This window comes from Scyliorhinus canicula, chromosome 1 (genome assembly GCF_902713615.1).
Source record: "Scyliorhinus canicula chromosome 1, sScyCan1.1, whole genome shotgun sequence".
Classification (NCBI taxonomy): Eukaryota; Metazoa; Chordata; class Chondrichthyes; order Carcharhiniformes; family Scyliorhinidae; genus Scyliorhinus; species Scyliorhinus canicula.
This window is the reverse complement of record NC_052146.1, coordinates 237,281,408-237,306,001: the sequence shown is the minus strand read 5'-3', so window position 1 is coordinate 237,306,001 and position 24,594 is coordinate 237,281,408. Positions and strand designations below refer to the sequence as shown.

The 24,594-nt window shown below is 49.1% G+C and overlaps 1 protein-coding gene across 29 annotated transcripts in view; it reads right to left on the bottom strand.

Moving 5' to 3' along the window:
* LOC119972565 (girdin-like) overlaps positions 1 to 24,594 on the bottom strand; it is a 649,171-nt gene that overhangs the window by 146,987 nt on the left and 477,590 nt on the right. For all 29 annotated transcript variants that reach the window (XM_038809673.1, XM_038809681.1, XM_038809689.1 and 26 more), the window contains exon 21: positions 11,961 to 12,104. In XM_038809673.1, coding sequence (XP_038665601.1) covers positions 11,961 to 12,104 — 144 coding nt within the window. The remainder of the gene's footprint in view (positions 1 to 11,960; positions 12,105 to 24,594) is intronic.

Genomic DNA, 24,594 nt, shown 5'->3' with positions numbered 1-24,594 from the left:
TCAGCCCTCTTTTTTGCCAGGTCCGCCCCAATATCTTGGTACACACTTATTCTACGTCCTTCCCACGAGCATGATTTTGTCTGGCGGGCCCACCTTAAGATCTTTTCTCGGTCTTGGAACCGGTGCAGCTTCACGAATATCGCCCTTAGCTGCTCCCCGGTTTTGGGTTTGGGCCGAAGCGACCTGTGCGCCCTGTCCATTTCTGGGGCTTTGAAAAGTCCTCCCTCCCCACTAACTTGCCCAGCATTTGGGCGACGTAGCCGTTGGATCCCTTCCCTCTATTTCCTCTGGCAGACCCACTATTCGGACGTTTTGCCGTCTGGACCTGTTTTCCTCCACTTTCCCTTTTAGGCTTCTCTGGGCCGACCTTTCCCCCTCCTGATTCGCCTCGCCTTGTGGGGCCGCCTGTCTGCTCACCTGCTGTTCCTGCCTCTTTCCTTCGCTGCTGCTCCTGATATCTCGCCGTCCCCTCGGTCTATTGTTGCCAGGCATGTTCTTCTCCTGTGTCCTTTGTATTTAGGTGGGTTTTAGTGGGCTTTTTAGGCTGAAATTTCCAACAAATTGACTGTGTTGGGTCTGCTTGAAAGGAGAGCCACCTGATGTGCATCCGCTCAGCACATCGCCACCACCAGAAGTCGTTATATGACTTCTTACTATGACCATTTGAAATGGATTACTGAGTTTCTTTTGATGACATGACTAACATGACCCTGCACCATCACCTGTCCCCCCAGCCTCATTTCAATCACCTACTCTCTGAAACTCTCTCCGGAAAGGCACTCTCTCCCTAATTGTCACTCCTTTTTCCACGTTTAAAATCTGTTACCGTTTGCTGCTTGTTGCTAAGCACTTTCCCTAATAGCATATTATCCCTTTCTTTATCTTTAAAGATCTCCAAGATGTGTACACATACACATGTTGCAGTCATAGGGTGGAATTTTATGCCATGACAGGGTTCTCAATCCACTCCCTACCCCCGACTTGCCCTGCAGCAATTGAAAGGTGAGCAAGTCCATCTGGGGTCAAACTTTTTCATCGTGTGCGATGCTCAGCCTTATGCAGTTTAAGGTAGTTCATAGGGCGCACATGACGATGGCTGGGATGAGCAGGTTTTTTGAGCGGGTCGAGGATTGGTGTGGGCGGTTTTGGGCATGTCCGAAACTGAAGGGGTTCTGGCAGGGGTTCGCTGACATATTGTCTGAGGTGTTGAGGGTAAAGGTGGTCCCGAGTCCAGAAATGGCGATATTTAGAGTGTCAAAAGACCTGGGCGTCTAGAGGGCGAGTGAGGCCGATGTTCTGTCCTTTGCCTCCCGGGAAGCCAGGAGATGGATTTTTCTGGAGTGGAGGGACCCGGAGCCACCAAAACCAGGGTGAGCGACCTGGCGGAGGTTCTAAGGTTGGAGAAAATCAAGTTTGTCTTAAGAGGGTCGGTCAATGGGTTTGCCCAAAGGTAGAAGACTTTCATTTCCTTCTTTAAGGAGAATTGAGGGGCAAAATTCTCCCCTACCCGGCGGGGCGCGGGGTCCCGGCGTAGCGGAGTGGCGCCAACCACTCCGGCGTCGGACCTCCCCAAAGGTGCGGAATTCTCCGCATCTTTAGGGGCTAGGCCGGCGCTAGAGTGGCTCCCGCTCCGCCGACTGGCGCCAACGGCCTTTGGCGCTATGCCGATCGGCGTCGGGGCTGGCCGAAAGGCCTTCGCCGGTCGGCGTGAGACCATGCATGCGCCGGAGCATCAGCGGCCGCTGACGTCACCACCGGCGCATGCGCAGTGGAGGGGGTCTCTTCCGCCTCCGCCATGGTGGAGGCCGTGGCGGCGGCGGGAAAAATGAGTGCCCCCACGGCACTGGCCCGCCCGCCGATCAGTGGGCCCCCCCCAGGACCCCGGGGGCCAGCTCGCGCCGCCAATCCCGCCGGCACAGAGGTGGCTTAAACCACGCCGGTGGGGGGCCCGCCAATCGGCGCAGGGGGGACGCCAATCGGCACGGGAGGCACGCCGACCCGCCGATTCCCGGGTGGCGGCGAATTCCGGCCACGGCGGGGGGGGGGGATTTACGCCAGCCCCGGGCGATTCCCCAACCCTGCGGGGTGTCGGAGAATTCCGCCCGAGGTGTCAGCGGAGGGGGGGTGGAGAATAAAGTGGTTAAAATGGGGAAGGCAGGACGGGAGGAGGGGAGTGGCAGGGGATTGGGGTGTTAGGTTAGCTAGTTATTTGTTATAATGTTCCTGCTCTTGTTTTTGTTTGTATTTACTGTTTATACAAATCCGTAATAAAAGTATTAAAAAAAAATATTACTTTCAGGCCATTCTGTGGATCCGATACGTGGAGGAACAGGCCATCCAGAGTGAAACTCTGTGCTCTCTGCCTCCTCTTCGGATGTGATTCCAGCCTTTCGCGTCTCGCAGAACGATCACCAGGGGTTTGATTGCCAGGGCGTACAAGAGCCGGGGATAGTGGGAATGCCTTGTGCCTCTGTGCACCTGGAAGTATTCAGAGCTGGTGGTGTTGGTCTGAACGCTCGCCTTGGGGGTGTTTTACAAGAGTTTCACCCACGAGGTCCCTAGCCCAAATCGCTCCATATCTCAATGAGGTACTTCCAATCGACTCTTTCGAAGGCCTTTTTTGCATTCAGACAATCACTTCTGGTGTTCCCTCCCTGGATGGGGTCATTATAACATTCAGCAGCCGCCTGATGTTCGCAGTTAAAGGTCTGCCCTTGACATAACCTGTCTGGTCCTCTGCGACCACCACTGGTACACAGTTCTGGAGTCTCCTAGCCAGTATGAGTTCATGAGTACCTTAGCCTCTACATTGAGCAGCGAATTGGATTTGTATGATCCGCATTCTGTCGAGTCTTGGTACTTTTTGGGTATCAGTGATATCGTGGCCTGTGGTAGCGTTGGAGGCAGGGTGCCCCTCACTAACGAATCTGCAAACATTTCCCATAGGTGCAGGGCCAGGGTTGATGCAAATTCTTTGCAGAAGTCTGCCAGGAACCGATCGGGCCCTGGCGCCTTCCCCGCCTGCATGGTATTGATGCTTTCTATGATTTCTCCCAGTCCTATTCATGCCTCCAGCTCCCGTCGCCTATCGTTCCCCATGACTGACATGTCTGGTCCATCGAGGAACCGTTTTATCCCCGCATCCCCTTTGGGGGGGCTCAGAGGTATACAGTCCCCGGTAGAAGACATCAAATGCTCGGTTGACCTTTCTTGGTTTGGCTACCAGTCCACCTCTGCTATCTTTCACCTGTGCTATGTCCCTTGGGGCTGCCTGCTTTCTCGGCTGGTGAGCCAACAGGTGGCTAGCCTTTTCTCTGTGATCGTAGAAGGTCCTTTGTGTCTGGCAGAGCTGGTGCACTGCTTTCCTGTGGTAGCAGGTTAAAGTCCATTTGTAGCTTTTTCCTCTCCACCAGAAGCTCTACGGTCGGGGCCTTGGAATATTTTCTTTCAACCTCCAGGATGGAATCGATCATTTGCTGCCTGGCCGTCCTCTCTTCCCTGCCTCTATGTGCCTTGTAGGCTATAATCTCTCCCCTAATCACCGCCTTCAGTGCCTCCCAGAACGTGGAAGGTGTTAGTGATGTACTCACCTATGGCCTGTATGTTTTCTGGCACAAGACCTCGTCAGCCAAGAGGTCCGTTTCCAACCTCCATGCATGGCGTTAGGCACGGCCTATCTCCACCTCACATCCATGTCATGTGGAGCGTGGTCAGCGATGACTATTGTGGAAAATTCCACTCGGACGATTTCTGGAAGCACCAATTTCCCCATTGCAAGGAAGGCAATACGGGTGTATAACTTGTGCACTGGTGAAAAGAACGAGAATTCCTTCTCTATGGGGTGTAGGAACTGCCATGAGTCCACTGCCTCTATCTGCTCCATGAAAGTTCCCAGTTCCCGAGCCATGCCTGTCCTTTTCCCCGTTTTGTGGCTTGATGGGTCCGTCAGGGGGTCCTGTACACAGTTAAAGACCCCCCCCCCCCCCCATGATCAGTCAGTGTGTGTCGATGTTGGGGATTTCCACCATGGTCTTTTTTATGAAATCTGTGTCCTCCCAGTTGGGCGCGTACACATTTACCAGAACTACCAGTGCCCCATTCAGGAAACTGCTGACCATGACGTACCATCCCGCTGGGTCCGTAACCGTCCTTGTCGCCATAAACACCATCCTTTTGCTAATCAGTATTACTGCCCCCATAGCCCTTGTCCAGTAGCATGAAGGGTACATCTGTCCCACCCAGCCCTTCCTGACCCACAGTCGATCCTTCTCCCTCAGGTGTGTCTATTGCAGGAAGACTATGTCGGATTTCAAACTTCTCAAATGGGCGAAGACTCTGGATCTTTTCACTGGGCTGTTAAGTTCTGAGACATTCCAGGTGATAATCCTGGTAGGGGATTTCTGCCCCCACTTCCTGCAGGATCAACTATACTTACCTGGTGGACGCACCCCTGCACTCCAGGGTTTCCCTTTTGTAAGTAGTCGTCCAAAATGACCACGGTTGCCATTCTCACCACGAGGCTGGACCCTTGCGTTCTGGGGTTTCCCTTTGTCCAGGGTGCACCCAACACCAACATGGCCACCAACTGTGTATATGTCATGTGGGTGTGCACCTGCATACCGGGCTTTCCCTTTGTTTAAGGACCCTCCAAAGTGGCTGCTTGCGGTGCCATCTTGTTCCCTCACCTTATCTGCTGAAACTAATCTGAGACCCGACCCTTTTTTCTCTTTGTGGTCCCTTGTCTTCCCCCCCGCCGGTCCCCCCTACTATCCCCTCTGTGTTCCTCTTCCCTGACTTCCCCTTTGCGGTGCACCTCCCGGTCTCAGTGTCTCTTCCCATCCCGCATCCCCGGCCGGGCGCTCCTTCACTACCGGGAGGTGCGCCATAGCCCCCCCTTGCTATCGTACTTTCTGTGCTAACTATCCCACCTAGTGTGGTGGCCTTGACTGCTCCTTGTCTAGGCTGTTTGACCGAACAAACCCTTCTGCCACCGCTAGGGTGTTGAAGTAATGTTCCTTATGCTGGAACATGACCCAGAGCCTGCCTTCTCCCCATAACCCCTGATCCCCTTATTAATCAAGAACCTATATATCTCTGTCTTAAAGACAGTCAGTGATGTGGCCTCCACAGCCTTCTGCGGCAAAGAGTTCCACAGACTCACCACCCTCTGGCTGAAGTAATTTATCCTCATCGTTGTTTTAAAGGATTCTCCCTTTAGCCTGAGATTGTCCCCTCTGGTTCTACTTTTTCCTACAAGTGGAAACATCCTCTCCACATCCACTCTTACCAGGTCTCGCAGTATCCTGCAAGTTTCAATAAGTTCCCCCCTCATCCTTCTAAACTCCAACGAGTACAGACCCAGAGTCCTCAAACATTCCTCGTATGACAAGTTCTTCATTCTTGTGAACCTCATCTGGACCCTTTCCAAGGTCAGCACATCCTTCCTTAAATAGGGGTCCAAAACTGCTCACAATACTCCAAATGGGGTCTGACCAGAGCCTTATACAGCCTCAGAAATACATCCCTGGTCTTGTATTCTAGCCCTCCCAGCATGAATGCTAACATTGTATTTGCCTTCCTAACTGCCGACTGAATCTGCACGTTAACCTTAAGAGAATCGTGAACAAGGACTCCCAAGTCCCTTTGTGTTTCTGATTTCCTGAGCATTTCCCCATTTAGAAAATAGTCTATACCTCCATCTCTCCTTCCAAAATGCATAACCTCACACTTTTCCACGTTGTATTCCATCTGCCACTTCTTTGCCCTCTCTCCTAGCCTGTCGAAGTTCTTCTGCAGCCCACCTTCTTCCTCAATACTACCAGTCCCTCTACACATCTTTGTATGATCTGCAAACCGACCAACAGTGCCTTCAGTTTCTTCTTCCTGATCATTAATATATATTGTGAAAAGTTGTGACCCCAGCACAGACCCGAGGCACCACGAGTTACTGGCTGCCAGCCTGAAAAATACCCCTTCATCCTCCTGCCAGTCAGCCTATCCTCTATCCATGCCAGGATCGTATCCTTAACACCATGGGCTCTTAACTTATTTAACAGTCTACTATGCGGCACCTTGTCAAAGGTCTTCTGGAAATCTAAATAAATCACGACCGTTGTCTAATTTCTTTGTTATTTCCTCAAAGAACTCTGACAGATTTGTCAGACGTGACTTCCCCTTGACGAAGCCGTGCTGACTCAGTCCTATTTTATCATGCACTTCCAAGTACTCTGCGATTTCATCTTTAATAAGATGAAGGTCCTCTGCTTTGACTCCACCCCATCCCGAAAGTTGGGAAATATCATTCTGAGCCTGGTGCGCAGTCGTCATCCCATTAAAAATTCAGCTGGTGTGATTCAATTAATCATGTGCAGTGTGGCTCCATAATCAAAGAGGAACTGGGCCAATTTCATATCCAGGGAACCAGCAGGCTGTTTCTTCATTCTGGTTTTGAATTTTTAAACTGCCTGTTTGGCGAGGCCATTAGATGATGGATAGAAGTACACCGTTCGACTTCACTGATGCCTGAAATTGTCCACTGGTAAAGGAGGGTACCATTATCGGATCCTAGTGAGCATTTTCATCTTGGATACGCTGGTGTGTCCATTGTGTAATTACTTTAGAATCGGGTGCTGGCTGAGGGTTGGGATGACTACTTGGGCTAGCCACAGGATGATGCCGTTTCCTATACTCACCTCTCGTCATTTAGTGAGGAAGGGCTTCATGTCATCAGTGGGGTGTCCTCCGATTCTGCCACTGAGGATCATATGGTGCAATTTTGATGGTGTGGGGTCCTTCTGGGTCCATGCTTGAATCTACTGCATGGTCACTGCTAAGGTACCCAGGAAGTTAAAGGTCATGATGACTTCCTCCAATGCCAAGCAGAGGAGCCAAGCTTGTGGGCAGCGGGAGGTGACTCAGGGCATCCTCGTTGGCACTGTGTATTCCTGGGCAGTGCTGTGAGAGAGTATTTGTAGACTGCTAACAATAACATCCAACATTGGACCCAAGCCGAGGCGAGGGGAGGCGGGTGGGGGGGTAGTAGTAGAGTAGAAGTTGCTTTACCCTCTTTGAAAAGGTTCAGGGGGGGTTTACGGTCTGTTATGATTGTGAAATGTCGGCCATAGACATATGGGTGGAATTTTTGTACCTCAAAAATAACAGCCAATCTTTCCATTTTGAGAATAGTGTTTTCCCGTGTCCGCTGAGGTTCTGGATGCATATGCTGTCAGTCTCTCTGTGCCATCATCCCATTGATGGACAAGGACTGCCCCTATTCCATATGGAAAGGCATCACAAGTTAATACCAGCTCTCTCGGGGTCATAATGAGCCAGGATGTTTGATGATAGTAACTGCTGCTTCCCCTTTGCGAAGACTTCATCCTGCGACACCTGCCATGACCACTTCTGGTGTTTTTTTAACAGTACCTGGAGAGGTGACAATAAAGTAGCCAAGTTTGGGATAAATTTCACATGCTTGTTGATGAGGCCTTGGAACGTTTTAATTCTGTCAAAATTTGTTTCGTCAGTTTCTCTTTGATGGTTTCAACTTTATCCTCCACGGTGTAGGCCTTTTTTTATACACTCAATACCATAGGTAGATAGATCACTTTGCTTGCCTGGAACACACATTTTTCTTGTTGGAGTTGGAGACCTGGGCAAGAAAATTGCCTCCACACCTCCTGCAGATTTGCCAGGTGCTCATTTTCCGTTGTTCCTGTGTTTAGTATGTCATCTAATTACACTGTCATCTTAGATAGCCCTTGGAGAATGTTCTCCATCATGTGTTGAAAAATGGTGCTTGCCGACGAGATTCTGAAGGGCAGGTGTGTATATTTGGGTCAACCCTTATGGTTGTTAATCGTCATGTACTTCCTGGATGACTCGTCTAGTTCTAGCTGGAGGTAGGTATGTCTCGTATCTAGTTTGGTGACGGTTTCACCCCCTGCCAGTTTGGCATATAGATCTTCTATGTATGGCATGGGATACTGATTTAAATGTAAGGCTTCATTAACCATTAGTTTTTAGTCCTTGCTAAGGCAAACTGAATTGTCAGGCTTGAAGATGGGGACTACAGATACAGCCCACTCTGTGAACTGCACTGGTTGTATTATCTCTAACTGCTCGGGTCTGTCTCTACTTTGGTAAGTAAGGTGTATAGGACTGGCTGTGCCCTGAAATATTTGGGAAGGGCGTCAGGGTCCACACAAATCTTTGCCCTTGCTCCCTTTATTCTCCCATGGCCTTCTTGGAATACCTTAGGGCATTTGCCAATGACCTCGAACAATCCACCAGTTCCTAGTCCAGAAGGATCCTCTGGAGCCAGTCTCTGCCCAAGAGGCTGGGTTGTGGTCTTCGTACAACTATGTGCATGGGTCAGGGTGTCTGCTGCCCATAGATAATCAGGGTCATAGTGGTCTCCATAATCTTCAAAGGTCCCCCTGTATATGTGGCCAAGCTGGCTGTGGTATCTCCTAGGCCTAGGGGCAGGATGCCCATCCAAAGACGCTGGAAGGTCTGTTCTTCAATAAAGAAGATGGAAGCTCCCATATCCACCTCCATTTCTTGGGAATAGCTGTTGACCAAGAATGTTATCTTTATTGGGGCAACCTTAGGGGTGATGATTAGTTTAGCTGCATTGTTTCATCCTCTGCGGGCTGATAGATGCAAGGGCCAGGCCTGAGGCTTTGGTTTCTAGCCTGGGCAACATGCATACCATTGATTCTGGCAGCCCTGCTTGAATCATATCCTTTGGCCAAACTTAACGGCTCACACTTGCAGTCCTCTGGGGAGACTTAGCTGGCACTTTTTGGGTTATCCTGCTGTCTTTTGAGATGCAATAATGTCCTGGCTGAATGTCGAGTTAGTAGTGGGTGAGGCACTTGGGAGTCTTTGTTAGGAATGCTGGCTTTTCTGTATGAGCGAACTCCCCCCAGACTGAAAAAGCTACTTTCCATCATCCTTTGGGGTTTGTTGGCCTCTTTCTTGGCATTCTTCAAGGATTGTTAATTCTATAGTCCTTTTGAGGTTTAGGGTGGGTTCTGCGAACAATTTTTTTTATTGCGACATTATTGACACTAGCTGACTGCGTAACATCTCAAGAGTATTCAGCCAGCTTCCTTAATCTAGCTAGGAATTCAGTCACAGGTTCCTCAGCGGTCCTCCCAGTTGTGTTGAATCAGTATCACTGGAGGATAACGGACGTCTTTGGGTTATAATGATTCTTTATTAGGTCCACAAGCTTGTTGAATGTTTTTGTGTCAGGGGCTACAGGGTAAGTTAAACTCTTAATAATGCTGAACAACGGGGCCCCGCATAAGGTCAAAAGGATTATTTTCTGTCTGTCATACCCTTCTATGCCGTTGGCGCATAAGTAGCAGCGCATGTGTTCAGCATACTGGGGCCAGACCTCCATGTCCGTATCATAAGGCTCGAGCTTCCCAAACAAGGGTATTTCCAGATTTATTTCTTACCAGTTTTTAAAAATAAATTTAGAGTACCCAATTATTTTTTTTTCCAATTAAGCAGCAATTTAGCGTGACCAATCCACCTAACCTGCGCATCTTTGGATTGTGGGGGTGACACCCACACAGACATGGGGAGAATGTGCAAACTCCACACGGCCAGTGACCCGGGGCTGGGATTCGAATCCGGGTCCTCAGTGCCGCAGTCCCAGTGCTAACCACTGCGCCACATTTCTTACCAGAGTTGTCGTCAGTCAGGGAGTTTCAAAAGGTCTGCTCAGAATCCTGTACTTGATTCTCGTCGCCAACGTAATCATTCCAGGAGGCGTGGAGTGAAAGGCTAAACTGGTTTATGTAAAACTGAAAGTAATGGCACTATTGCAGCACACAAAACAAACGTCCCAGCCCAGGACTATCAGGAACTGTTGGTCGGGGTCTGTGAGCTCCATTTACAGGTCCCGCTGATGAGCCCCACTGGGTGGACCTCCGCCCACTCACCACGGGAACGCGTATTCTAAGAAGCCCACGGGAGATCAATCAGTGATCCCCCGTGGTCCTCGTGAAGGTTATCACATCTATGTTTGTCATTCAGGAACAGGAGTAGGCCACTCAGCCCCTTGAGCCTGTTCTGCCATTTAATGAGATGGTGGCTGATCTGTTCTTCAACTCCATTTACCTGCCTTTTTCTCAATACCTCAAGAACCTTACCCAGCACAATTTGACTAATCTTGGCTGGAATTTCAAGTAGGTCAGGGGACACAATGGATTATGTGAGGGACCACTCCCCGGATCTGAAATGACTGTCGAACCACAGTCACCGGTCCAGCCAAGATCATTGCTTGGCAGGTGTGACATTTTAGAAATTAAAAATAAACTTACCATCACTTCTTCCTTTCATTAGTTCACATCTGCAGATACCCTTTCTCCACGTTCATATTTGCAGCTCCCTCCTTGGCTGTTAATCACTAAGTACTGGAGGGCCTTCCACTGGCTCTCCTAACTCCCCAATTGGACAGCAAGCCCACTCCATTATTAATTAGCCAGGTCTTTTAAAAATCTAGGTGGGCATGTCAGGAATATGCCTTGCAGGCAGGGACCCATAAATTAACCAATGGTCTGATTCCCAACACAACATTGAAAATTCTGGTTCTCAGTCTTGAAAATTTAAATTCACTAAACATCAGCAGACATTTTTTGGTGGAGTGGAGGGGTGGATGGTAGAGTGTTCCAGATTTCAACTACCCTCTTTATGAAAAGGTGCTGATTATACTCCTCAATGGTCTTACTGTTACTTAAAATTATGCCTTCCTTGCTCCCCATTCCCCACCAGAGCAAATTGTTTCACTGTGTCTGCCTGTAACAGCTCAATTAGATCACTCTCAAAATGCTAAACTCGAGGGACTGTGACCCAGGTTTATGCAATCTACCCACATAATTTAATCCTTTAAACTCTGGCATTATTTTGGAGAATATCTTCTCTGCCCTAAATGAACTTGTTACTGCAAAACAATTTTATCAAAACTCTATACAACTGAAACATAATTCCCACTCTTCTGTATTCAAATTCTCTTGAGATAATACGTCATCATTCAATTAGTCTTTTTGATTACATTTTTGGATCTGTACACTAGCTTTTCATGACTTGTATACATCAACATCTAAACCCCTTACTACTCCATTGCTCCTATTCTCCCATCATTAAGAAAATGTGGATAGTCCTCCTCTTGCAAACAAAATATATAAACTAAAACTTGGTTTCAAAATTCCCATCAGTAGCAACTATCATTTAGATCTGGATTATCTCCAAGGGTGATTCAACCAACTGGAAAGTAGTTCATGTTTAATTAGCCAAGCAAATTTTACAATGCAGACACAATTGTACTTGGGAAATCTACTTGCCTCCGAACGGACAAAATAGAGCAATACGGAGTGACATTACAAAAGTCCAAATTATATAGAATTTACAGCAGAGAAACAGGTTATTTGGTCCAAATAATTTATGCTAGTGTTTATGCTCAAGTCTCTTTCCACCCTACTTCATCTAACTCTATTTGTGTATTATTCTAATCCTTTCTCCCAATGTACTTTATCTAGCTTCCCCTTAAAGGTATCTATCCCATGTTGTGCACCTCAATTACTCCATGTGGTATTAAGTTCCACATTATCTGGGTATGTTCTGAATTCTATATATTTGGTGATCCCTAGTTTAGACTCTCCACACATAGAAACATTTTTCTATCAAATCTCACCATTATTTGAGAGCTTTCTATCAGTTCACTCCATCAGTTCCAAGAGAAAAGAGTCCTAACTTGTTAAGTTCTTCATGATAATTCTAACCTCTCAGTTCTGGTAATGTTCTTGTTATTTTCATTTTGCACTTTCTCCAGTGTCAGTAGCTCAGAGTGCAGGACATCACAATAAAAGATCAAAAAGATCAGTGAGTGGTGTGTTAATTGGAAGAGGACACCAATATGTAAAATTTCCAATGACTTCACCAACCTCTCATTTTCATGACGAAGTTTCTGGTACTCATGTATCATGGTGTCATGTTCTTCAACCTCATGGTGCATTTTCTCTTGCTCTTTTTTCAAAATTGTCTCCAACTCCTCCAGTTGGGCTTTTTGCTTCAACAGCTCATTATACCTGCAAAGACAATTTAATTGGAATCAAGTTTTCATCAGAATAGGAAAAGAAATGCACTTTGTACCAAACTAGAGAATGAACATAGCATTTTAAAAGATGGCGGAACTATGTCATGACATGTTTAAAAAAAAAGTATTTTTCTTGATGTTTTTCAATTGAACAAATGGTGCAGCTCAACAAACACATCTCAACATTCATGGATACAGAGGGGGAAGGAAAGGAATAAGGCGGTAGGCCTTATGCAATAAGGCTGACACAATCACAGTTATTAGACTCAACTTGGTGCCTCTGTACGCACCACCAGAGAACAAGGGCGAAAAGGATAAGGCCATGAAAAGATTAGAAAAAGGTGCACACCTTTCCACGCGGCGATTGCTCGCAATGACCCTGAGAAATCAGGTTAAGTTCTTCACGCCATGTTAACACCGGTACATATCTTCCTCAACTCTAGCAACACCAGGGGCACCAATGACACACTAACCTCCTCCCGTATATACTCCTGTAGGAGCCAATCTAGGATTTTTAAAACCCATCGTAAAAAATATAGAAAAAGTATGAAGTACATTCATGAGAACCCAGTTCTAGGAGGATATTTTAAATGTACACAAGGCGCAACCGAACACCAACCTCACGCACAGTGCAGAACCATCATCAGTCTGCATATTTGAAAAATATATTTTTATTCGGTTTTTAACATTTTATACATAAACCAAACAACACAAGGCAAAAAGAATAACAGAAGACCCCCCCCACCCACTCTAACAACCAACATACATATGATTTGAAGGATAACCCCCTCCATCCCTGCTCCCTCTCCAAATTCCACCCCCACCATCAGCAGCTGACAGTGACCAATTCTTTAAAGTGAAGAATAAACAGGCCCCATCTCTCATGGAACCACTCAATCACCCTCCCTCAAGGTGAACGTAACCGTCTCAAGATACAGAAACTCCATCAGGTTCTCCAGCCGCACTGAGACCCCTCTTCCTGCTCCCACTTGACCTTGACATCCCCCAATGATGTCGCACCCTTCACCAGAATCCTCCCATAAATCGCAGAGATGACCTCCGCTCCAGCCCCATCACCGACAACGCCCCCCTCCAATGAGAATGGTGGTGTCACCAAAAAAGTCAGGAAAGTCTTCCTTGCAAAATCCCGTGCCTGAATATACCAAAAGTCTTCCTCCACGTTGAATCCCAAACATCTCCATCAACTCCTCAAAGCTCGCAAATTGCCCTTCCAGAAATAAGTCCGTCAATTCCATCACCCCCGCTCCTCCAGCCCCGAAACATAGCATCCAATCTTGCCGCCTCAAACACATGTTTCCCTCGGATCGGCATGAGCTTCGACCCCGCCCCTAACTGAAAATGCTGCTGAAATTGCTGCCATATCTTCAGCGTGGCGACCACTATCGGACTACCCAAATATTTTCCTGGGGCAAACGGGAGCGGCGCCGTTGCCAGTGCCCACAACCCCCTGACCACCTACAAGAGCCTGCCTCTATTCTCACCCAAACTGCCTCCGGCTCCCTACTCCAGCCCCACCCCTTCTAGGCGTTCGCCGCCCAATAATAATGAATCAGATTTGGCCATACTCCAGTATGTAGACGATATCCTAATAGCTTCAGTCGGGGAAGACCACCACATAATCGCCCTCACCTGGACCTTAGCAACCATACAGCAAGTTGGCCTTAAGATCAACCCCAGGAAGGTGCAGCTGGGGTAGAATGAGGTGGTGTACTTGGGATACCACATTAAACAATGGGAGAGAAAAATTCCAGGAGATAGGAAGAAGGCCAATCTAGAAATGCCAAAATACCAGACCATAAAAGGAGTTAGGCAGGCGTTGGGGTATTCAACTACTGTAGGAATTTTATAGAGAGTTACTCCAAGCTTGCGGAGCCATTGCAAGAATTGACTAAGGTTGGGGGGGGAGGGGGGGGGGGCAGTCTCGGGAATGAGTAGAGTGGGGCTCAGAGCAGGACACAGCCTTTAACAAATTAAAGCAGACCCTCACTTTAGCTCCAGCCTTAGGGCTGCCAGATTCGACTAAACCTTTTCACCTCTATTGTGACAATCAGGGGGGCCATTAAACAGCAGTGGTAGGTCAGAAACATGGGGACAAGATGCGGCCAGTAGCGTATTACTCATGCCGATGGGGTCCCGTATTATCAGGCTTACATCAGTGTGTGCAGGCCCTGGATTGTGCCACATGGGCGATAGAGGCAGCAGAAGCAGTGACTCTTTTAGAATCAGTTATACTTCACTCCCCTCATTCCATAGTACAGCTATTAGAAGCAGGGCAATTAAGGGCAGTTTCAGATAGTCTCCGAGCTAAATGGGAAAGCATTCTACTCCCGGCAGACAAGGAGAATTCAGAGAGTAAAAGATTGAATCCTTAACCCTGATTCCATGATTATTAAAGAAGGTACAGAGCATAATTGTGTGGAGGAAGTTGATGAGAGTGAGAGTGGCGGGATAGCAGAGGAACCCCTGGAAGGGGGAGATGTATGGGAATTATTTGTAGACCGGTCCAGGACATATCATGAGGGGCTGCCCCGCACCACATGGGTGGTAGTGGATAAAACGGGCATGATATTAAGGGGAAACCAGATTCCTGAGACTTGGTCAGCTCAGGTAGCAGAATTAATTGCCTTCACAGAAGCCTCGAGATTAGCAGCAGAAAAGAGGGTGAACACATACAGACAGCCGGTATGCTTTTGGAGTGATTTGGAGCCTCACCTTGGGCTAGGTAAGGTTACATAACTTCATCAGTGGGACACGTGCAACATGAACAGCACATACGAGACCTGGTAAAAGCAGCCAGAGCCCCAGCAGAAGCCGACGTAATCAAAATAGCTGCCCATAAAAATAGATAAAAACTCTGGAACAGCAAGGCAATGATTATGCCGATAGGGCAGCAAAGGCCCTTACTGAGCAGATCCCAGAGGCATGGGGGAAGTAGTGTCAACCTTTGCGGCATATGAACCAGACACAGACAGCATGGGAAGGGTACAGGCAACAGCGGGGGAAGAGGAGCAAGAGGAATTGAAGCGAGTGGGGGAAAAACAAGGTCCAGATGAAATTTGGAGAAAGGAGGGGTGCATAGTTGCACCCAGGTGTATAAGGCAGACATTATTAAAGGTTTACCATGGAATAGCTCACATTGGTAGGGACAAAATAATCGATCAAATGTATAGGTGTTGGTGGTGGAAAGGGATGGGTAGAAAGATAGCCATAAGCTGCCAGTGTATCCTCTGCGTCCAATACAAGCCAGGGAAATCCCCAAAGATAAGAATGAGGTTTCAGCCCAGACCGCAGGGGCCATGGGAGCAACTGCAGGTAGATTTCACCGGACCACTCCTGCAGTCACAAAATAAAAAATATTGCCTCGTGATAATAGACAGATTTATCTGGTGGGTGGAGGGATTCCCTTGCAGGGATTGTACAGCAAGGACAGTGGCTAGGATATTAGCAGAAGAGGTGGGGAGTCCCACTGCAGCTAGATTCAGATTAGGGCATCCATTTCACGGGCAAGGTAATGAAGCAGGCTTGTGGCCTGCTAGGAGTCAAACAGCGATTTCACGTACAGTATCACCCCCAGAGTTCTGTCATGATTGAGAGGACACACAGGATCCTTAAGAACAGTCTGACAAAAGCTTTAGTAGAAACAGGACAGGGTTGGGTAAAGATTTTACCGCCATACTCATTAAAATGCGAGCCACAAGAGCAAGGGGGCAGGACTAACACCATTCGAATTAATGACCGGGAGAGCTATGGCACTCCCAGAGGACATAATAACAGGGGGTGTAGAGAGCTGCAATGCAAGGGAGAGTGTTTAAATTTATCAATGATGCGACCATCAATTCACACGAGAAGGAAAGTTGAAGTGAACCGTGGTTTTAATCAGCTAGAACTGTGCCTGCCTGCGACTGCTCTGCACTGAGAGCCGCCTGCAGGGCAGCAGATCTATATACCTCCCCCGAGGGGGCGGAGGCCACAAGGGCATCAACATCGTACACTGCTCTGTAATGTAATACAATGATCCATAGGTGGAGCCCACAAGGGCATCAACATAGTACAATGCAATAGAGTGGTGAATGGTTGCCGTAATACATTCACCACATTCAGGCTCCTTGTGGAGCTGTTGCAGTTTAAAGGGAGAAGTGATAGACACCCAGCGAGTGAGAGAATGGGAAAAAGAAAGGGATTGCTTCCGCAGACAGACCCCAAAGGCAGGGGTCAGAAGATTAAAGTGCTTCCAGAAAGGGCATGTTTTTAAGGTAAAGATAGATAGTTTTTTGAAGAATAAAGGGATTAAGGGTTATGGTGTTCGGGCCGGAAAGTGGAGCCGAGTCCACAAAAGATCAGATGTAACTCTGAAAGGACTTTAAACATATATACATGTAACCCTGAAAATGATCAGAGCTGACTTTTGCGAGCTAAGGGTAGCAGCAGAATCTGTCTCTACTGTGTGCACATAGCAATTTCGAATAAAGACAACGTTTACAACTCCACGCAGTCGAGAAAAGACTCCGAGTATTCCTTCCCTGCAACACAGGGATATTGGCTGATACAATCCATACCCGACTGGGTCCTTATCCTTTTTTAACAAAAATGTAATAGATGCCTGTCCCATCATCTCCGGAAGCACCCCTCTAGCTGCTGCATCCTCAAACATCTCCAACAGCACACCAGCCTGCCCGTAAACTTCTTCTAAAATTCCACCGATACAGTTCCGATGTTTTACCCGTTTGCATTTTCCTCACCGCCATCCGAACCTCCTCAATCCCCACTGGCTCCTCCAACCCTGCCCTATCCTCCTCGTGCACAGTGGGACACCCCGGCCCCTCCAAAAACTCCTTTATATCCGCCTCAACCCCCCAGGGCTCTAAGTCATCCCCCGGGGGCTCCGACCCAAGTAACCTCTTACAAAACTCCTCAAATGCCCTATTCACCTGTTCTGGCACAGTCACCGGCCACCTCACACCATCCCGGACCTGAACAATCACTCGGGGGGGGGGGGGGGGGGGGGGGGGGGGGGGGGGGGGGCACCTGCCGGAGGAGCTGTCCCGCCAGCAAGCGACTGGCCTTCTTACCATACTCGTACACCTTTGCCTGCTGCTACTGTCATACTGCTTTCCCTGGAGACAAAAGGTCAAACTGCATCTGCAGTTCCTTTCTACTGGTCAAAAGTTCGGGAGTGAGATCTTCCACATACTTCCCATCAACTTTTTGTCTACCAGCCACAGCCGCACCTCTTTTGCCTCCCTATCCACCTACACGTTATACGAGATGATATCGCGCCTCCCATACCACCAACGGCGAGAACTCGGCATTCTTCTTGAACCCCACATAATCGTCAATCACCTTTGCCGGCCACAAAAATCCAGCTGTGCAAGCAGCGCTACATAAAACTTCCACGCGGGCCTCCGTGCAGGCCCCTTCCCTGAGATGCGGAGCATGATCTGATGCAACGATCGCAGAAAATTCAGCTTTCTTCACTCCCAACAACAGCAACCTACCCATAATAAAGAAATCAATCCTCAAATATACCCTCGAAGGGGGGGGGGGGGGACGGACTCACAGAACAGAAAAGGTGCAGAATGGAAGGAAAGGGTTGGCAACGAGACAGGCACAGGCCTCAGCAGGCACGGAGCAGGTTGAGGAATCAAGATGGCGCCACAAGCAGCCACTTTGGAGGGTCTCTAAACAAAGGGAGACCCCGGAGTGCAGGGGTGCACCCACATGGTGTACACATAGTTGGCGGCTATGTTGGGTGCCTCATGGACAAAAGGAAAACCCTGGCGCGCAGGGGCCCAATGTCATGGTGAGAACAGCGACCGCTGCCCTTTTGGAAACCACGGAAGTGCAGGGGTGCGTCCACCAGGTAAGTATGGTTGATCCCACAGCAACGTGGGGTCAGAAATCCCCCACCAGGCTAGTCACCTGGAATGTAAGGGGACTTAACGACCCAGAGAAAAAATCCAGAGTCTTTACACACCTGAGAAGCCTGAAGGCGGAGATAATCTACCTACAGCAGACACACCTAACGGAGAAGGACAGATTATGGGTAAGGAAGGGCTGGGATGGACAGACGTACCTTGCATGTTACGGGATGTGGTATAGGGGAGTAGCCATACTGATCAGCAAAAGGACGAGATTTACTGAGACCAGGACAGTTACAGACCCAATGGTACGTCATGGTCAGCGATGTCCTGGAAGGGATACCGGTAGTCCTGGTAAATGTGTATGCGCCCAACTGGGACGACACAGAATTTATGAAAAAGACTATGGCGGAAATTCCCGACATTGACACACAGCGACTGTTTATGGGGCGGGGGGGGGGGGGGGGGGGGGGGGGGACATGACGACGACACGGGGGGACTTTAACTGTGTACAGGACCCACTGACCGACCGATCAAACCCCAGGTCGGGGATAAAAACAGGCATGGCTAAGGAACCGGGAACATTTATGGAGCAGATGGGGGTGGTGGACCCGTGGAGATTCCTACACCCGGGAGAAAAGGAATTCTCATTCTTTTCACATGTGCACAACGTATACACCCATATCAACTTCTTTGCAATGGGGAAATCGATGCTTCCAGGGATCATAGGTGCGGAATACTCCGTGATAGTTCACTTGTAGGAAAAACTAGAACCAGAGAACACCATCTCAGACTAAAGGGGCGATCCTTTAAAACAGAGATGAGGAGGAATGTCTTCAGCCAGAGGGTGGTGAATCTGTGGAACTCTGCCACAGAAGGCTGTGAAGGCCAAATCACCGAGTGTCTTTAAGACAGCGATAGATAGGTTCTTGATTAATAAGGGAATCAGGGGTTATGGGGAGAAGGCAGGAGAATGGGAATGAGAAAATATCAGCCATGATTGAATGGCGGAGCAGATTTGTTGGGCCGAGTGGCCTAATTCTGCTCCTATGTCTTATGGTGATAATCATTACCGACCACTCACGTTGGAGACAGGGAAAGGTTTTCTTTTAGGGGGGTGGGGGAGGAAGAGCACACGCCGAATTAGGCGGCAACAGTATGTAAATAAAGTAAAGTAAAGTAGGACAAAGCCATGAAAACGAACGGCAAATGCACATCATTTTGAAAAATGCTAATAAAAAGATTTTTTTTAAAAACAGGACCAGCAGCTAAAGATTTGGATTAGTGTCAGTATGGTCAGCACCTCCCAACAACATAATTTTTTTTTTTTTAAATGTTTTTTATTGAGTTTTCATATTTTATATCCAACAAATTACAAATTATTAGAAAAGAAAACACGCAAAAATTAACATGTATATTTACAGGTAAGCATCTTCATAATAACAACTGTGGCCGTCCCCTTTCACAGGCATACATATTTTACATTCCCCAATATGGCCGAGGCACATGTTTATAGGCATTTATTTACAATTTGGTTTTGGGCCTTAGCTTGCCATCAAACCCCCATAACGAACCCGTAGCCCTCCACCCCCCCCCCCCCCCCCCCGCCTACCTTCCCCCGATTCCCGTCCATTTTCCCCTGATTCTTGGCCACCCGACTATTCTTCCTCTTGTTCGTTGGCCTCAAACAGGTCCCGGAACAATTGCATGAATGGCTCCCACGTTCTGTGGAAGCCGTCGTCTGGCCCTCGGATGGCGAATTTGATTTTCTCTATTTGGAGAGATTCCGAGAGGTCGGACAGCCAGTCTGCAGCTCTGGGCGGTGCTGCTGACCGCCAGCCAAACAGGATTCTACGGCGGGCGATCAGGGAGGCAAAGGCAAGGGCGTCTGCCCTCCTCCCCAGGAATAGATCTGGCTGGTCTGAAACCCCGAAGACCGCCACTATCGGGCATGGCTCCACCTCACCCCTACCACTTTGGACATAGCCTCGAAGAAGGCTGTCCAGTACTCCACAAGTCTGGGGCAAGACCAGAACATGTGGGCGTGGTTGGCCGGGCCTCTTTGGCACCGTTCACATCTGTCCTCCACCTCCGGGAAGAACCTACTCATACGGTTTCTTGTTAAGTGGGCTCTATGTACCACTTTTAGTTGCGTCAGGCTGAGCCTTGCGCACGTGGAGGTGGAGGTGGAGTTGACCCTATGCAGTGCTTCGCTCCAGAGTCCCCACCCTATCTCAATCCCCAGGTCATCGTCCCATTTCATTCTTGTTGCGTCCAGTACGGTGTCGTCCCTTTCTATCAGTCGGTCATACATGTCGCTACAGTTCCCTTTCTCTAGGATACTTGCGTCCAGTTGGTCTTCCAGTAGTGTCTATCGTGGCGGTTGTGGGTACGTCCTTGTCTCCTTTCGTAAGAAGTTTTTGAGCTGCAGGTACCGTAGCTCGTTCCCCCTGGCTAGCCGAAATTTCTCTGTCAGTTCGTCCACTGTTGCAATCCTGTCGTCCGTGTATAGGTCCCTGACTGTCAGTGTCCCCCCGACCTGCCTCCACCTTTTGTAGGTGGCGCAGTCAGTGCTGGTGTGAACCTATGGTTGTTGCAGATGGGAGCCTTGTCCGACATTTTGGTCAGGCCAAATTGCTGCCGCAGTTGGTTCCAGGATTGGAGGGTGGCTGTCACCATTGGGCTGCTGGAGTGTTTTTTGGGTGCGGATGGGAGTGCTGCCGTGGCGAGGGCCCGGAGGGAGGTCCCCATGCAGGAGGCCTCCTCCGCACGCACCCACTCGGCTTTTGGCTCCTGGATCCATCCCCTTACTCGCTCGGCTGTTGCCGCCCAGTGGTAGAATTATAGGTTCGGGAGGGCTAGCCCCCACCTGGATTTTGTTTTTTGTAGGACCTTCTTTGGGATCCTAGCATTTTTACCCCCCCCCCCCCCCCCCCCCCCCCATACGAACGCCATGATAAGTTTGTCCAGCGCTTTGAAAAAGGCCTTGGGGATGTAGATCGGAATGGATCTAAACAGGAAGAGGAACCTGGGCAGTACGTTCATTTTGATCGTCTGGACTCTCCCCGCGAGGGAGAGTGGGAGTGTGTTCCATCTTTGCAGGTAGCGGAATTTGTGTCGGCCCGAACCGCTCCAGTACCTTTATGAGGTATTTCCATTCGACTCTGTCGAAGGCCTTTTCTGCGTCCAGGGAGACGATCACCTCTTGTGTTCTCTCCCCGGAGGGGGTCATTATCACCCCGCAGGTGCGGGGCCAGCGCTGTCGCAAATTTTTTGTAGAAGTCCGCCGGGAATTCATCCGGTCCCGGCGCCTTCCCCGTCTGCATGGAGCTAATGCTGTCCATGATCTCTCCCAGTGCTAGTGGTGCTTCCAGGTCTTGTTTTCTGCCCTCTCCCACGACTGGCATGTCCAGTCCATCAAGGAACCGGTTCATCCCAGCCTTCCCCGTTGGGGGCTCTGAGGTGTACAACTCTTGGTAGAAGGCCTTGGAGGTTTTGTTAATCCTCTCTGGTTCTGTTTCCAACGTGCCTCTGGTACCCCTGATTTGCGCAATTTCTCTGGTGGCTGCCTGCTTTCTCAGCTGGTGTGCCAACAGGCGGCTGGCTTTGTCTCCGTGTTCGTACAGGGTCCCGCGCGCCTGGCGGAGTTGGTGCACTGTTTTCCTGGTGGAGAGCAGATCAAAGTTCCTTTGTAGTTCTTTCCTCTCCGCCAGGAGCTCTACGGTCGGGGCCTCGGAGTATTTACGGTCTACCTCCAGTATGGAGTCGACCAGCTTCTGCCTAGCCACCCTTTCCTCCCTATCTCTTTGCGCTTTAAAGGCAATGAATTCCCCTCTTAGTACGGTCTTAAGCGCATCCCAGAATGTGGAGGGTGAGACCTCCCCGTTTTGGTTGTTCTCCGTGTACTCTGCTATGGCCTGCGCTATCCTTTTGCTGAAGGCCTTGTCAGCTAGTAAGGCACCGTCCAACCTTCATGTGGGGCGCTGGGCCCTTCCCGTCTCTAGCTGCACGTCCATGTAGTGTGGAGCGTGGTCTGATATCACAATTGCGGAGTATTCCACTTTGTCTATCCCTGGAAGCACCGTTTTCCCCACCACAAAGAAGTCAATTCTGGTGTACATGTTGTGTACTGGGGAGAAGAAGGAGAATTCTTTCTCCCCCGGGTGGGCGAACCTCCAGGGGTCCACAGCTCCCGCCTGCTCCATAAAGTGACTGAGTTCCCTTGCCATGCTTGAGGTTTTCCCCGTTTTGGGGTTTGATCTGTCCGTCTTTGGATCCTGTACACATGATTAGTCGATGCGTCGCTATGTCCGGGGTTTCTGCCATGGTCTTTTTGATGAAACTCGTGTCGTCCCAGTTGGGCGCGTACACGTTGACTAGAACTACCGGTGCCCCATCCAGGGCCCCGCTGACCATGACATACCGCCCCCCTCCAACAACATAATTGAGAAGGGATGAAAGAAAAATGAAAAAGGCACCATTAATTGGGAGGGGGGGCAAATTCTCTCCCCCGCCCCCCGAAACAACAATGGAAACCCCCTACAACTCAACAGGCTGAAACAGGACCCGTACTGGCATGCTGTTCACCCAGTTAAAGAGGAGAATTCTCTCCGTTGGAGGAATGCCCAAGTTGTCCCAGGACATCGGACACAGATCAGCACTGCATTCCATTACAAGGAGGATGCTAGAGGACAAGGCAGTGCTACCTCAACAGAGACAAAACACTGCCTTCCTATGGAAGACCCAACGACAAAGAGAAGGACACTCAGGAAACACTATATGAGACCACTTGGGAGGGAGATGCCAAACGACCCCCAAGTCAAAGAAGGGTTTTAACTACGCAGAGGCATAGCATACAGACTCCCACTTCAACAAAACAAGCAACAATAAACCAAACACACCCAGGCATGTACCATTACACATTTACCCCGACTCCAATAGCTCCAAAAATGCCAACCACCAAGAAGAATCACAAAGAATCCAGTCCTCTCCAAGATACATGATCTGTCAGAGCCTTCATAGTAGATAAGCATGGATTCTAAAAATGTCAAGCAACAAAAAAGCAAAATAAAAATCTGAAACAACGAGCTCTAACTGGGAGGGGGGGGGGGGGGGGGGGGGGTGTGGTACCAACCGCTCACTCATCACCCCACCGTGGTGTGGTGATATGCATGCAGGCATATCTGTCTATAATTGTACATAGTTGTATCAATGTATATATGTTAATATAAAAGTGCCACTGTATATAGACGTTACCTATCGTATGTCGGGACAGCTATAGCCTCCCGCCAACAGGTGGAACCAGACCGGGCATATGTATATATATATATATATATTGGAGGACAGATGGAAGCCAGGGACTGGCAGGAGACAGAATTATTTGTATATAGTAATGTGTGGTTACCACTAAGAATGAATACTTGAAGCAACTATATCATCGTGTTCAATGTGTACCTTCATCATCGAATAAGTAACAGAATACAACATGGTACCAGGTGTGCTGAAGAACATGAGGTAACTGCAGCAAGACAAACCACGTGGCTTGGTGGAAGAAGCCAGATGAACAATCGCACCGCCAACCTGGTGATCCAAGGGGGGTGCAACGCAAGGCAAGACAGTGAAGTGAGAAACAGATGGACTTTAGGTACCAGACCAACTTCAAGTCTCGGGCAATATGGACTCAAACTGGCGTGCGTTCAAGCAGCAGTTTGAACTTTTTCTTTGGACCGTGGTGTACAGGCACTGCCTGATGAAAGGTGTGTTACATTGCTGCTTAATGACAGCTGGGTTCCAAACGTTCCAACTCGTTTGTTTTTTTTAAAAGGGCAGCACGGTAGCATTGTGGATAGCACAATCGCTTCACAGCTCCAGGGTCCCAGGTTCGATTCCGGCTTGGGTCACTGTCTGTGCGGAGTCTGCACATCCTCCCCATGTGTGCGTGGGTTTCCTCCGGGCGCTCCGGTTTCCTCCCACAGTCCAACGATGTGCAGGTTAGGTGGATTGGCCTTGATAAATTGCCCTTAGTGTCGGGTGGGGTTACTGGGTTATGGGGATAGGGTGGAGGTGTTAACCTTGGGTAGGGTGCTCTTTCCAGGAGCTGGTGCAGACTCGATGGGCCGAATGGCCTCCTTCTGCACTGTAAATTCTATGATCTATGATCTATGAACAGAGCTATGAGAAGGTGGTTCAACGCTTTGATGGCCACTGCTCCCCCAAAAGCAATGAAACTTTTGAGAGATACATATTCCGGTCTGACGCCAAGAAAGACAAGGCATCCTTCGACAGTTTTGCGATAGATCAGCATTTAAAGGACCAGTCATGCTATTCTGGGCAGTTGCAATCTTACATAGATACATAGAACATACAGTGCAAAAGGAGGCCATTCAGCCCATCGAGTCTGCACCGACCCACTTAAGCCCTCACTTCCACCCTCTCCCCATAACCCAATGACCCCTCCTAACCTTTTTGGACACCAAGGGCAATTTATCATGGCCAATCCACCTAACCTCACGTCTTTGGACTGTGGGAGGAAACCCGAGCACCCGAAGGAAACCCACGCAAACACGGGGAGAACGTGCAGACTCCGCACAGAAAGTGACCCAG